The sequence below is a fragment of the Acinonyx jubatus genome, chromosome B3 (genome assembly GCF_027475565.1).
Source record: "Acinonyx jubatus isolate Ajub_Pintada_27869175 chromosome B3, VMU_Ajub_asm_v1.0, whole genome shotgun sequence".
Lineage (NCBI taxonomy): Eukaryota > Metazoa > Chordata > Mammalia > Carnivora > Felidae > Acinonyx > Acinonyx jubatus.
This window is the reverse complement of record NC_069386.1, coordinates 38,865,410-38,880,239: the sequence shown is the minus strand read 5'-3', so window position 1 is coordinate 38,880,239 and position 14,830 is coordinate 38,865,410. Positions and strand designations below refer to the sequence as shown.

The window sequence follows — 14,830 nt, the reverse complement described above, 5'->3', positions numbered from 1 at the left end:
AAGTTATAACCCCCATATTATTCAAGGGTCACCTGCACATTTATTTTGCCTGCTAGAAAAAAAAAAAGTGGGGCAGAGAACAAGGAATTGCAAAACAAAATGTAACTTGGTATACACCACATGGCTTAGGTGCAATTAACACATCGTCTAACAAGGACAATCAAGAACACTATAACCACTCTGGAACAACCAAGAACACTATAACCGCACTGGAAGGATACAGAAAGGGAAAATGTGCTTCTTGGAGGGGTGGGTTGGGACGGTGTTGATAAGAGAGCTAAGTAGTGAACCTTAAAAAGTCAAAAATATGACATTTAAAATGAAAAAAAAGTTAAGAAATAATTATGTATGTATATTAATTAGAAATGTAAATATCAAAAAAAAAAAACCCATCCCCAAATTATAAGTTGTTAGTGGTTGTTTCTAGGAACAGAATGAGAAGTAGGAGGGAAAGGTATAAACAATGGTATTGTTCTGCATGCCTTGCTGTGACTATAAATAAATAAATAAATAAATAAATAAATAAATAAATAAATAAAAACAACTTCTTTGACATAGGCCATAGAAATATTTTTCTAGGTATGTCTCCTCAGGCAAGGTAAACAAAAACAAAACTAAGCTATTGGGAGTACACCAAAATAAAAAGCTTTTTGCATGGAAAAGGAAACCATCAACAAAACAAAAAGGCAACCTACTGAATGAGAGAAGGTATTTGCAAATGATATATCTGATAAGGGGTTAATATTAAAAATATATAAAAAACTTACACAATGCAATACCAGAAAAACAAATAATCCAATTAAAAAATGGGCAGAGGACTTGAACAGACAATTTTCCAAAAAGACATACAACTGCCCAACAGGCACATGAAAAGATGCTCAGTATCACTAATCATCAGGGAAACGCAAATAAAAACCACAATGCTATACCATCTTGTACCTGTCAGAATGTCTACAATAAAAAAAAAAAAAATTAACACACACACACAAAATAACAAGTGCTGGCTAGGATGTGGAGAAAAAGAAACCCTTGGGCAATGCTAGTGGGAATACAAATCAGTGCAGCCACTGTGGAAAATAGTATGCAGGTTCCTCAAAAAACTAAAAACAGAATTATCATATGATCCATCAATTCCACTACGGTATTCACCCAAAGAGAATGAAAACACTAATTTGAAAAGATATATGTACCCCTGTGTTTTTTGCAGCATTATTTACAATAGCCAAGATATGGAAGCAACTCACGTCCTTTGATAGATGAATGGATAAAGAAGATGTGTAATATATACACACACACAAGGGACTATTATTCAGCCTTAAAAAAGAAAGATCTTGCCATCTGCAACAACATGGATGAACCTAGAGGGTATAATGCTAAGTGAAATAAGTCAGAGAAAGACAAACACCATATGATTTCACTCATGTGTGGAATTTCAGAAACAAATGAACAAAGAAAAAGGCAAAACAAAAAAGCCCAGATTCTTAAATACGGAGAACTGGCGGTTGCCAGATAGGAGATGGGTGGGAGGATGGGTGAAATAGATAAAGGGAACTAAGAGTACACTTATCATGATGAGCACTGAGTAATGTAATTGTTGAATCATTATATTGTACACCTGAAACTAACAGTGTACATTATACTTTAAAAAAAGGAAAAGAAAACAATAAAAACAGCAGGATCTACCATTTATATATCTATTGTGTGTCAGCCACTTTATGCACATTCTCTCAATAAATTCTCTCAACAACCCACTAAGGTAAGTTTTATTATCAATTATTACTTGCTGTCATAATGGCAATTCTAACCTCATAAGACTGTCACGAGAATTAAAGGAGATTACACACTTCATTGTCTAGCAGAGTGCCTGGTACAAAGTTAAATTCAACAAAATGTTAGCTCTTATTATCTTCATTTGAAGAGAACACACCCTGAGGGAGAAAAAAATGAATATAGGGCAAAGTAAAAAGCAGTTCAATTTGAATAAAGAACATGTGTAACAAACCAAGCACTACTAGATTGGAAACTAGATTAGAAAGGAACTTAAATGCTACATCTTAGATCATCGACAAGTATCTGCATGAGAATGTCACAAGTCTAGGTCAGGGTTGACAAACTTTTCCTGCAAAAAGGCAAGCAGTAAATATTTTAGAGTCTGTGGGTTATATGGTCTCTGTTGTAACTACTCAACTCTGCCACTGAAGCAGAAAAGCAGTCCTCGATAACACATCAATTAATGCATGTGACCATGTAATAAACCTTTAGAGTAGAACTTTATTTACAAAACAAGCAGTGGGCTAGTGTGGCCAGCAGGCATTGGTTAGCCGACCTTTGATCTAAATGAAAGGTAAAAGAAAACCAGACCAAGGCAAGAGCAGTGCAAACAAAAAGGTAGAATAAATTCAGGAATGCTACAGAGACCAGGAGGTGAGCAATCTCTTCACCCTAACACATACACATGGCTTCTTGCGCCCAGTGCTCTCCAATTACTGCCTTACTTCTCTCCTCTTGTGGCAAACTTGTCATCTTCGTTTCCTCATCTCTCACTCATTCCTCAACTTGCCTCCTAACCACGACTGAAGCTACTCTTACAAAGCCACAAAAAATGTCCTGTCGACATCAAATGATTCTTTCCTCTTCATTTCCATTCCTTCCTAAAACTCTTTAGTCATTTACAACATTCTGTGGCCTCTTTCACATTAAGTTCTCAAGGTGGCAATCCTAATCTTCCTGTTGGCCTCCATTCAAAGGAGATATAATGCTCATATAATTTAAAGGCTTTTCTTCAAATCAGGAACTCATCTTCAGCGAGGATGGTTTTTCTGCACAAGTCTTTATGCCCTGTGTTGCCATTATATTAACTCCGGAGGTTGCACCATAGGTTTCATTGCTTCAGAAACGGGTTAGTGCATTGCTTGGTTTTGGGGATCCCCACTTCAGAATTGGGAGTGTCAATCTGCATGGTGCAGGACTCGTGAGACTTTTAATTTTTTAAGTTTATTTGTTTATTTATTTATTTATTTGGAGGAGGAAGAGCAGAGAGAGAGAGAGAGAGAGAGAGAGAGAGAGAGAGAGAGAATCCCAAGCAGGCTCTGCGCTGTCAGCGCAGAGCCCAGTGCAGAGCCCAATGCAGGGCTCAAACCCATGAACCTGAGCCAAAACCAAGAGTCAGCTACTCGACTGAGCCATCCAGGCACCCCAGGAGACTTTAATTTTTATAATATCTGGAAAAGCAGGTAGAAACAATGGGTAGAATTTTTCTTGTCATCCTCTCACTAAGGGAGTAGACGTTCCACATTCCTAGCTTTACTCAGAGTTTTCAGTTTTATCTTATTTGGAAGCAAAGTCATATTCTCTTTCCCTGTGTAAGCTTTAAAACACCAGCCCCTGCATCCTAGATCAAGAGCAGGCCAACTATGGCCTTCTTTTTGAGTTACGAATGGTTTTTATATTTTTAAATAGTTGGGGGAAATCAAAATAATATTTCATGACACGCGAAAATTGTATGAAGTTTAAATTTTGGTGTCCATGAAGAAAATTTTATTGGAATACATCATTCCCATTCATTTATGTACTGTGCTATAATGGCAGAGTTAATAGGAGTTATAACAGAGAGCACATGACCTGCCAAGTCTAAAATATTTATTATCTTGCCCTTCACTGAAAAAGCTTGCTGACTCTTGGTCTAGCATCTAGGGTGTATATTTAGTCAAACTCTTTTCTAGGCATATATGTGCATATATGCATGCACATATGTATAAGACAGAGTATGTAGGTCATGTATCTTACATATGCATGAGACAATGTACTTTCTTCTTGACTCTATTGTTTTGGTTTCTGTGACATCACTTTTTTCTACTTTTCCTTCTGCCTATTCCTTCTCATTTTCCTTTACTAGCCAGTGCCCTTTCCACTGTCCCCACCAGTTAGTCCTTCCTAGGGGTTTGGTCCTTGGCTCTTTTTTTGCCTTAACTACACACCTTCCTGAGGGTAGGGCTTCTTAAAGTGTGGTTATGGATCACCTGGACTGTTATCACTTGGGTTATATTAAAATTGTAAGTTCTTAGGCCAGAATTCAGACCTACTGAATCAGTCCTACCCCATCTTTAAGTGGGGCCCAGGAAACAATTTTTAAACAAGTTTTTTGTTTTTTTTTTTTTATGTATACGAAAAATCAAATGTGTGAACCACTACTTAAGCTTATGCTCATTTTCACCATTTTAACTATCAGTGATATGCTTATAACTAAAAATTATATATCCAACTCTGCCCCCTCTCTAGAACTCTTCCAGGAGTTGTCTCTAGGCACCTCCACTTAAATCTCATAGGCATAAACTCGAAATGCACAAAAGATGTCTTCCCAAACCTACTCTTCCTCCTCTGTTCTGTTCATTTTTTTTTTAAGTTTTATTTATTTTGAGGTGGCAGGGAGGGAGAGAGAGGATCCGTGCTGTCAACACAGAGTCCAACACGAGGCTTGAGCCCATAAACCATGAGACTATGACCTGAGCTGAAATTAAGAGTCGTATATTCAACCAACTGAGCCACCCAGGAATCCTTTTCTCTCTTTCAATCAACAGTATCACCTTTCACCCTGTAGTCTAGTTCAGAAACCTGGGATCATTCTTGACACTTCCATTTCCTTTACCCATATCTAAAGACTGTTGATTCTACCTCCTGAATATCTTTTGCATGGATCCCCACCCTATCTATTCCCAGCCACTGCCCTGTTCTGGGCTCTCATCTTTACATCTCCAGGACTGTCACAGTAGACTTCTAACTGCAGGATGCCCTTACCTTTCCAAATCCACACTCCACAGTATTATCTTTCTAAACGTAAATTTATTAGCTCTCGCTTAATTTCAGCCAAACTGCACAACTCCAGAGGCTCCACTGCCCAGAACACAAAGTCTCCCAACTGGTATCTCCACTGTTCTCACATGCACCTCCTTCAGTGGCTTCCCAGTACCTGCAGAATAGTTTTAGCTCTTCACACTTCAAATGAAGCCTGCCCTATTCCAGCCATTGCCAAGCTCTAACCTAACATCTGGCCCTCCCACCACTACCCTCATCCTTTGTGTTCCAGATTTGTTTTTCTATAGGTGTTCCATTTGTCCAGGATGCCCCCTTTGCCTTCATCAGCTCAGTACATCTTTTTCTTCAAACTCCAGCTAAGGTGTCCCTTCTCTGTGAAGATTCTCCTGAGTTCTCTGGCAGAGATGATCATTAAAGCCAACTCTGATCTTGTACCAGTCTATGTTTATTATTCCACTTTCCACTAGACTTTGAGCAACTAACTCCTGCTAAATCTTTTATCCCCTGAAAGGTTGCTTGGTAGATGTACCTGAAATTGAAATGGGCCCAAGTAAGTCAAGGATGACTCTACAGTTGGAGCCTGGGTACCTAGAAGTACTTAGGCTTCCATCAGTAGGGGCAAGGAAATCAGAAGAAGTAACCGTTTAGTGAGGGAAAGGGTGAGAGACACTGGTTTCTGTAACAAACATGCTGAGCTTAGTACTAAGGCAGAATATCTAGGTGGACAGGTCCAACTAGGAACTGGAAATACAATATGCAAGTTCCAGGGAGAGATCGAGTAGGACCAGAGTGATGGATCTAGGGGAAGCTGAAGCTGTAATGGTTGACGAGATAACCAAGAGAGAATAATAAGCTAAGAGAAGAAGGCAAACAGCATTCTGAAAATCATGAGGCAAGAGAAAACGACAAAAGGACAAGAAAATACCAGGAGGATGTAATGTTAGGAAAGGTGAGGGAAAACACTTTCCAGAAGGAAGGGAATTAAATTCTCTAGGAATGACTGAGGTTACCTGGTTTGAAAATAGTGCACTGGAGAAAAAAAAGTTTATAGACAGTATCTTTTCACCCTAAGCAGTGAAAGTATTTACATTTACTTAAAGCAACCTAAATGTTGGTTTTCCTTGACATAAAGTTAAAAGTTCAAACATCAAATTCTGTTGGGGTTCTCCATGCACATATCCAGCATCAGAAACCACAGCACACCCCTAAGGGAGATCACACAGCTCTCTGACTACACAGTCAGAGCCATTCAGAATAGTAGACAGAAAACAAAGTCAAGGTAAGTAAAATCTGATCTGGGTTATACCTGAAATAGGACCCAACTGTGCCATTTTCCCTAGCCATGGGAGAGGTTCTGGGCCAGGCTCAAAGAGAGACATCATGAGGTTTGATTTCTTCTTGCTGTCAGCTTGGGAGTAGAGCATTCCATGCCATTCAGGACTAGATGGAGAGAAGATGGAAGACCAGAAGAATGTCAAGCCTGGGACTGTAACGTTAACAGCTTGGAGCCTGGAGTCTGTTTCAGATTCTTTGTCTCCTTCTCTCCCTGCCCTCCCCCTCTAGCACTCTGTCTCTCTTTCTTAAAAATAAACATTAAAAAAAAAAAAATCACATGGGCAGCAAATAGCCACAGAGGTCGGAAGGAGTAAGGGCTGCAACCTATGTTTCAGCTGCCTCCTTGAGTCATTCACAGCAACACCAACACAGGGAGTACTTCTAACAAAGGGCACAAAGCCATCACCCAACTCCGTTCCCACCTCTCAAGGGGCCCCAAGGGATTCTCATATTCAGAGCCAGTACAAGTAACTCAGCAAACTAATACCTAATAAGAATTGTATTCTTCTTTTTGGACTAGGTAATTTTAACGCAAGTAGAAATGGAGCTTCATTTGAGTACTCCTAATCTCTTCATCTTCTATACCAGTCAACCCCAGGTGATGGCCAGAAGATGATCAGTCACCTCTTCTTTCCTAACAATAAGTATTATAGAGAGGAAAGCAGATGGCTTTGCAAATTTCAAGACTGCAGCACACGTGAAAGCTAGAAAGGTTTTCCTCATAGGGAAGGGTTACAGTACAGTGGTTATGAGCATGGGCTCTGGAGTCAGAATGCATAAGAACCCTGGCTCTTTGGTTTACAAGCTGTGTGACCCTGAGCAAGTTCCCTGACCTCCCTAAGCCTCAGTTTCCTCATCTATACAATAGGGATAACACTATATACAACTGTTGTTGTGAGGGATTTAATGAATTAATACATGTAAAGTGACTACAGGAGTGCCTGGCACATAATACAATGTTCAACCAATGTTCTTGGCATCTTTTTTCATTTAGTTCTACCTCCTCATTTTATAGCTAAGGAGGCTGTGAATATTGCATAAGATAGCAAGCAGTAGCACTGTTATAACTAAGTCCAGATTTCCTAGATAAAAATAGAAAAGAGGAAAATAGAGAAAGGATATAAAAGCAATATAAATAAAAAAAGGCTCACTCTATATTGACTTTAGGGGATGATTTAAAGAGCAGTTTAGAAGGTGATGGTAGGTGGGAAGGGTATGGCAGGGAGAGGAAAAAGATGACAAGAATATTTCTATTTCCTTCAGAAGAGTCTAGGAAATCCTTCGCTTTGTAAATTGATTCTCCCTTTCATTCAACCAAAGGTAAACAAAGTTTCTTACCCTAATTGAACTATTGCCACCATTCCTTCCACTTTTAGGCTGCCATGGAGCAGGACACAAAAGTTGGGTATTTTGCCTGCAATCTGATTGGCTGAGTTTTCATCTTCATTGTCATCAGTTATTCCAGTACCCACCTCATCACCTTCTGTGAAAAGAAAACAGGTCAGACTGAGATTAGCTACAAAACTCCCAGACCCCAATTATACTCCTAGGCTGTTTCTAGCCTTGGAAGGAGAGTATTTGCTTATAAAGGAATATTACTTATAAATTGCTTATATGGGAATAAATAAGAAAAATTCTTATTCTGGTTTTCTTATATCCATATAAAAACCCATTTTCCCATATTATATGAATTCCATTTATATGGAACATCCAGAATAGGTGAATCTATTGAAACAAAAAGGACATTTACTGGTTACCTGGGCTTGAGGGATATGGGAAGCTAGGGGTTGACAGCTAAAAGGTTCCTTTTATGGTCGTGAAATTAAAACAGCAGAACCAGTTTCTTAGTATATTAGGCAACATTCAATTTTTATATAAAAAAAATTTTAAGCTTATTTATTTATTTGAGAGAGAGAGAGAGGGAGAGGGAGAGCATGTGCATGTGAGTGGAGGGAGAGGCAGAGAGAGGAGAGAGAGAATCCTAAGTAGGTTCTATGCTGTCAGCATGAAGCCTAACATGGGGCTTAAACCCATGAACAGTGAGATCCTGACCTAAGCCGAAATCAAGAGTCAGACACTTAACTGACTGAGCCACCCAGGTGCCTAAGACGTTCCTTTTTTTTTTTTCCTTAAATGTGTATTTTTGAGAGAATGTGAGCAGGGAAGGGGTAGAGAAAGAAGGGGACAAAGGATCCGAAGCGGGCCTGGCACTGACAGCAGACAGCCTGATGTAGGGCTCAAACTCACCAACCATGAGATCATAACCTGAGCCAAAGTCAGATGCTAAAATGACTGAGCTACCCAGGCCCCCATTCCATTTTTAAAAAATCCAATTCAGTAGGGGTGCCTGGGTGGCTCAGTTGGTTAAGCATATGACTTTCGATTTCAGCTCAGGTCACAATCTCACGGTTTGTGAGTTTGAGCCCCACATCAGGCTGTGCACTGACAGTGTGGAGCCTGCTTGGGACTTTCCCACTCTGTCTGCCCCTCCCCTGCTCATGCGCTTTCTCTCTCTCTCTCTCTCTCCCTCTCTCAAAACAAATACATAAACATTAAAAAATTAAAAAAAAACAACCCGATCCAGTAACTATTCCTTTCCCCCAATTCTTCAGATCATAAGGTGCTTCATCTTTATAACCAGAATAGGAAAAGAACTCACCTTTGTTAAGTGCTATTGGTAGGACCAGATGTCTGGACAGAACTGGGGGACTAGAAATATCAGCTATATCAATAAATCCCACTATTTCCAAATCTGAAAAAAAATGGAATCAACACAATTAATTCATGCTATAGGGAAGTACATTATTTTCTACGTACTAGATTTCACAAATACAGTACTTAGGTGAGGAATTCAGATGCGCTGACTAGGAATGTTATTAGAAGTTTCTCTGGATGATTCATAATTTGCATTTTAAATAGCTGAAGAAATAATACTACATGCCTTTCATTTAATGATTTAAGTTATAAGACAAATCAGCTAGACTTTATTTTTATGAGGCTAGGTCCCCAGCCAAGACGAAAGCTTCAAGGTTGAATCCCTGTTTAGTCAGGGATGCTCTGGTCAGCAGGGGGCATCACAGTGTAGCACGTCCACCAAGCCACAGTCGCAGGAGGAACTGCCATCCTGGGACAGTAAAACTATCATTAAAAACATTTCTGTGAGAAAGAAATATATTATCTATAAACCCAAGGTAGCAGTATAACCATGACAATGATTGCTTTATAGAAGCTGTATTAAAGACCATGGGTATTTGTTGAAAACCTAATAGGTAAAAAATGAAAGTTTTATCCCAAAGTACTTTTTTTTTTAAGTTTATTTTCTGATTATATAAATAGAAAAACTTGGAAAAACACTGAAAATTGTAAAGAAGAAAAGTCAGTCGTTCTTCACCGTCAAAGGAAACCTCTCTTAATATTTTATTGAATTGCTTTTCAAGTCTTTCTTCTAGGCACAGACATACCTATATTCTCAAAACGATTTTTAAAAAAAATCAGAGTCACAGTGAGTACGTTGTACTTCAAACATACCAGGAAATCTGCTTCTCTGGAGAGTTGTTGTCATTACCTTCTTCAGCTTAGTAACAAATGAATCAGCATAAAGCAGTCACATATTTTTCATTTGAGTAGCACAAGGCCTGCATTTTAAAGTAGCTTAAAAGGAGTATAAGTTATGGACAAAGATCTTGGACCAAAAGTTTATATGGAAAGGAAAAGACCAATTCAAAGGTACTTATCAAAAGAGACGGGAGGGAGTAGAATCTAGATGGTCTGAAGGCAACAAAACACTTGACACAGCTTAACACAGGTAGGAGCCACAGTGAGAGAGAGGGATGCCCTACTTCCAGACAGCCAGTAGCTTAAAGACACAAAAAATAAAAAGCCTTTGCACAGCCCTTCACTCTCAAGACTCCTTCAAATCTATACACCCATGAGTGAAATGAACATTTACTGTGCACTTAATTTTAATCATTTGTTGACTGAACAATTATCTAGTAAACACCTATAAGCATCAGATACTGTGCTAGGCACTGAAGGGAGGACAATGATGATATAACGTGCACCCACCACCTCGAGGGGTACACCTACCAATAGGAGACAACTCTCCTCTCCACTCTTGTTAGGTTTGACTCACTTTGCCAATCTCAGCTAAGCACAGCACTATCAGCACGAACCAGGTAAAAGCAGTAACACATCTCTTCCTTTTAGTCATAATATAAGCACCAGGGCTAAAGGGGTACAGTATATCAGAGCAGAGACCTCAGAGAGACCATGATTCATCTAAAGATTTCCATGCACCTAGGCAATCAGAATTAGAGGAAGTGATTTGTCCAGCATCACACAGGAAGAACCACACAGCCAAGTTTAGAAGCTAGCTCTTCACAGATGATCTTAATTATCATGCTAATCAATCTTAGTATCTCTTAAGAATTACTTCAAGGATATCATCACTAGTAAATCTGGTCATGATTTCTAACTCTATTTAATTTGTGGGCTATAGTTATCTAGGATTGGAGATTAATTCATGACCTCACCATGAAAGATTACCAGCCTGCCACCCCTTAGGCAATGCTTCCTCCCACCCAAAATATACATACTGGTGATGACAACAGCACCCTGGTATGAGAACTTACATTTCTTTTCAATCCTCTTGGATAGAGAAGAGTAGAAGTCAGAAGTTACAAGAAAGTAAGGATGACAGAAGAACTAAGAAGGAAGTTAAAAAACACATTACCTGTGTTGATGACTTTAGGAATGGGATCGATTTCCTCATCTACAACAAAAGGCTCTGGTCTGGGGAAGACTTGCACATCAGCAGTTAGATGGCCGCACTTGAGAACAGCATGGAAAGGCGTATATGCTAGATCTATTAGTTTTCTAGAATATGAGGATTGTTATTAGAAGAGTAATATGATACATATTTTTTCATGTAATTTTTTCAAGATGCTAAGTTTATTTTCCCTTCAAGTTGATTTCAAAACTATGATCTGACCATTTGTGAAATAGAACAAAGTCTGACACTTTTGGTGAGCAAATTTCAATCCTGAATAGCCCAAAAGCAAATTAATCTTTTGAAACTGCTGAGTCGTTGTAAGGAGGTCAATATCTATAGACATCACTGATTCAGTCACGCCTAATTTAAAAGGGAATGAACTTTAAAAAATCACTACTACCATTAATTTTTACCTGACAATTGTGCAACTCGGGCAAAATAAAATAACAATTAGAAATAATGAAACAGATCTTATAGTGGAATATCAAATTATAACAACAGATTGTAAGAAGGCAAAAAAAGCTCAAAGGATATACTCACCCAAACATAGACTGTACATTTTTCAAGCACAGGGGGCCATCAATAGTAAAAATCTGCCCTTCACCATTGTTTAAATCTATGAGACGTTCAAGGCAATCCAAAGAATCAGTACTCTGAAGCTACAAGGCAAAACAGATGACCCTTGTAAAGTGGCACACAATGACAGATTATTATCAGCACACCAAGGTCAAACCCATCACAATAACACAGCCAATAAGTAATAGAAATGATTTTTTTAACAATGTGAGAGAAAAATAACTATAACAATTTTGATTCAAGGTTACTAAGAGGAATGTTATATAAAATGATACCAGGAGAGCTATTTCATTCAGAAAGTTTTACAAAGATTCTCAGAAGTGACCACAGTTGGTATTTACAGTCTCTTTCCTCCAAGGCGTTTCTAACATCTTTTGGTGAGAACCATCATTATTTACATTCTACAGACAGAAAAGCTGAGGTGAAGAAAGGTTAACTAACTTTCCCAAAGAAATGAGAAAAGCAGGAAGTAGAGTTTAATAAAACATGTATCAGTAGTGTTACTTTACTGAAAAAGTTCAAGCACACTTCTGTCAACATTTCTGGTGGAATGGACATAAGAATTCCTAAACGAGAGAAATGTTTTAACACCAAAACGAACATTTTGACTTTTAGGCATCTGAAGAATCTCTGTGGGAAGTAGGACAAACAACAAGTCCAGCTATGTTTCCCGAGATGGGCAACCTCTAAACCTCCAAAGAGCATTACAGACCTAGAGTCTTTTCAAATATAATTTAGTGACCAGCCTCAGCTGAAACCAATGGAGTTCAATGCTATAGTATACACAATATTACTATTAATGGAATATACTAAAAAATAAAATCCTAAGATGTATCTAACCAAACTAAAAAGAACTTGGTATTACCTCCTCCAAATTTGCCATGCACATGATGTATAACTTAGATGGGAAAGGAAAAGGTAGTGGAAACCTGTTGCTCTCGCTTCGTTGACTGTGAGTAGCTAGGGAATGCCGCAGTGACCCTCTACCAATGCCAAGACAGCCATCTGTCACCAGAACAACCTGTTTGCAAAGTGTGAGAGGAGGTTTGTACATGAAATAACATATTTATTTAAAGCAGTCTCATTTAGCAATGTTTTCATTTCTCCCTAATTGCACCTACACTGAAAACCCCATCTCTTCAGGGAGATAAGCAAGAAGGTAAATAAATCTCAAAAACATTTTGTCAAGTGAAAGATGACACAATGTAGGACTCTATTTATATGAAGTTCTAGTACAGATGCAACAAAGCTAAGATAAATCAAACAGGAGACTTCGGGTATAGGCGGATAATGACTAGAAAGGGGGCTGAGGAAACTTTGTTGGATAACGGAAATGTTCTAGATCTATACTGGAATAGTGGTTACATAGGTGTATGCATCTGTCAAAACTCAGGGAACTACGTGCTTAAGATCTATGCATTTTACTGTATTTTATATAATTAAACATAAAAACTAGTACCTACCTATGAATACTTAAAATCATATAATCAATTCTTACTTAATTGTATTAAAACTAGAACTCGATCTCTTAGCTAAGGGGTGGGCCCCTATGGCACTGGACATCAAGAATGACATGAGGATCTATTTTACGTGGACCTAGGAAATCTGAACCTTTTCCAGAGATGTTAAACTCTACCTGGTCAATTAAAAAGACCAGTGTTTCAGGGGTGCCTGGGTGGCTCAGTCAGTTAAGTATCCGACTTCAGCTCATATCACGATCTCGTGGTTCGTGGGTTCAAGCCCCGTGTTGAGCTCTGTGCTGACAGCTCAGAGCTTGAAGCCTACTTCAGATTCTGTCTCTCTCTCTCTCTAAAAATAAATAAACGTTAAAAATATTTTTTTAAAATGACAACTGTTTTAAAAATGTATTCATAAAAGCCATTTAACCAGACATGTATAAGACCTTTAAAATACATTCTTAATCAACCTGCAATTTGAAAAAGCCTTCAAACTATACCAACAATAGACAGTGGTTACAAATCATTTTCCTCATTGCTTCAGAGACCCTACAGGGTGGTAGACTTTCCAAGCATTCCAGAGGAGGATTGTTTTGGCTTTTCCTATTCTAGACTTGTACTTGATAAAACAGCCATTAAAGCAGTATTAGGTGACTGCAACCATGTGAAGTACCAAGATTGGCCCTTGTTTCTAAAGCCCAAGAATGCTCAATGGCAGTCTCCTGGAGGGATGCCATCTTTTGGGAAGATAGTTTATTACAAGGCAATGTCCTCTTCTATGAACAAATGCTATATAATGATTTACTTCTGCCCCTACTTTTTTCAGATGCTTTGTGACAGTGGAAATATTTCATGTAATATCACAATGAGACAGACTTCACTGAGATAATGAAGACATAGTCCAGCTGTCTAAAACCTTGGTTAATAAAACTCCATGTTAAAACAAATCTATATGATAGCAACGGATTATAAAAACAATCACTAATAACTTCCACACCTAGCATACTGTTTTGGACCTGATTCACTCCAAAACTCATCAAACAAATCTAAGTGGATCCAGGCCTAGCCCCATGACCTCAGGGTACAGTACATCTCAAATTCAGATTCTTCCTTTTGCAAAGGAAGAAAAAATATGAAAAGGCAGAAGTCTGCATGGTACACAAGATCTTGCTTGTTACATATTTTCTGAATTTCTTCTCTAAAATGACTGAAGTAGCAAAGGAAACTGTGCTACCAGCTAGCTTCTAGTTCAGAAGATACTGACAACAAAATTTCATTTATTCAGTATATTGTTAGGACATTAGAAATTCTGTATGCACAGATTTACCAAATAAATGTTTATGAAGGTGCCAAATATGTTTATTTCTGAAAATAAACTGATCTAAAGGCATTTATGGCATTTGCTAAAGCGATTTAACCTTTAGTAGCAGCTCAGGGTCTTCATTAACCCATGAGTTCATACTCTGTAAAAGAGGGTGGTTTGACAGTAAGAAAAAAACCCAAAAACCAAAAAAAAAGTTGGGTTCATTACACAGACTTCACACGCAATGAAACTCATCCTTCTTAGTATACAGTTCTAGGAATTCCAACAACTGCCTTTAGTGAGCAACGACTTCTACAATCAAGATAAAGGCTGGTTCTGTCCTGTCACTTTCCATTCTCCCTTGTGCTTCATTTAAGTCAATCCCCTAACCCATCCCTCACCCCCAGGCAACCACAATCTTAAAAAATAAATACCAGTTATGCCATTGACACTACTAAAGAATCCATGTTTGACCATGTAATAAAAAATCATATGCTATGGCACACTGCCTGTTTTCGTAAATAAAATTTTATTGCAACACAGGCTTTTCATTTATTTACTTTTTATCTATGGTTG

At 38.3% G+C, this 14,830-nt stretch overlaps 1 protein-coding gene across 3 annotated transcripts in view; it reads right to left on the bottom strand.

Annotated features, from left to right (window-relative positions):
- Window positions 1-14,830, bottom strand: part of INTS14 (integrator complex subunit 14) — a 30,449-nt gene that overhangs the window by 7,977 nt on the left and 7,642 nt on the right. For all 3 annotated transcript variants that reach the window (XM_053223862.1, XM_015078203.3, XM_015078198.3), the window contains exons 4-9: window positions 12,360-12,515; window positions 11,459-11,577; window positions 10,880-11,022; window positions 8,807-8,899; window positions 7,486-7,630; window positions 6,119-6,252 (exon numbers count right to left, since the gene is read on the bottom strand). In XM_053223862.1, the coding sequence (XP_053079837.1) occupies window positions 6,119-6,252; window positions 7,486-7,630; window positions 8,807-8,899; window positions 10,880-11,022; window positions 11,459-11,577; window positions 12,360-12,515 (790 nt within the window). The remainder of the gene's footprint in view (window positions 1-6,118; window positions 6,253-7,485; window positions 7,631-8,806; window positions 8,900-10,879; window positions 11,023-11,458; window positions 11,578-12,359; window positions 12,516-14,830) is intronic.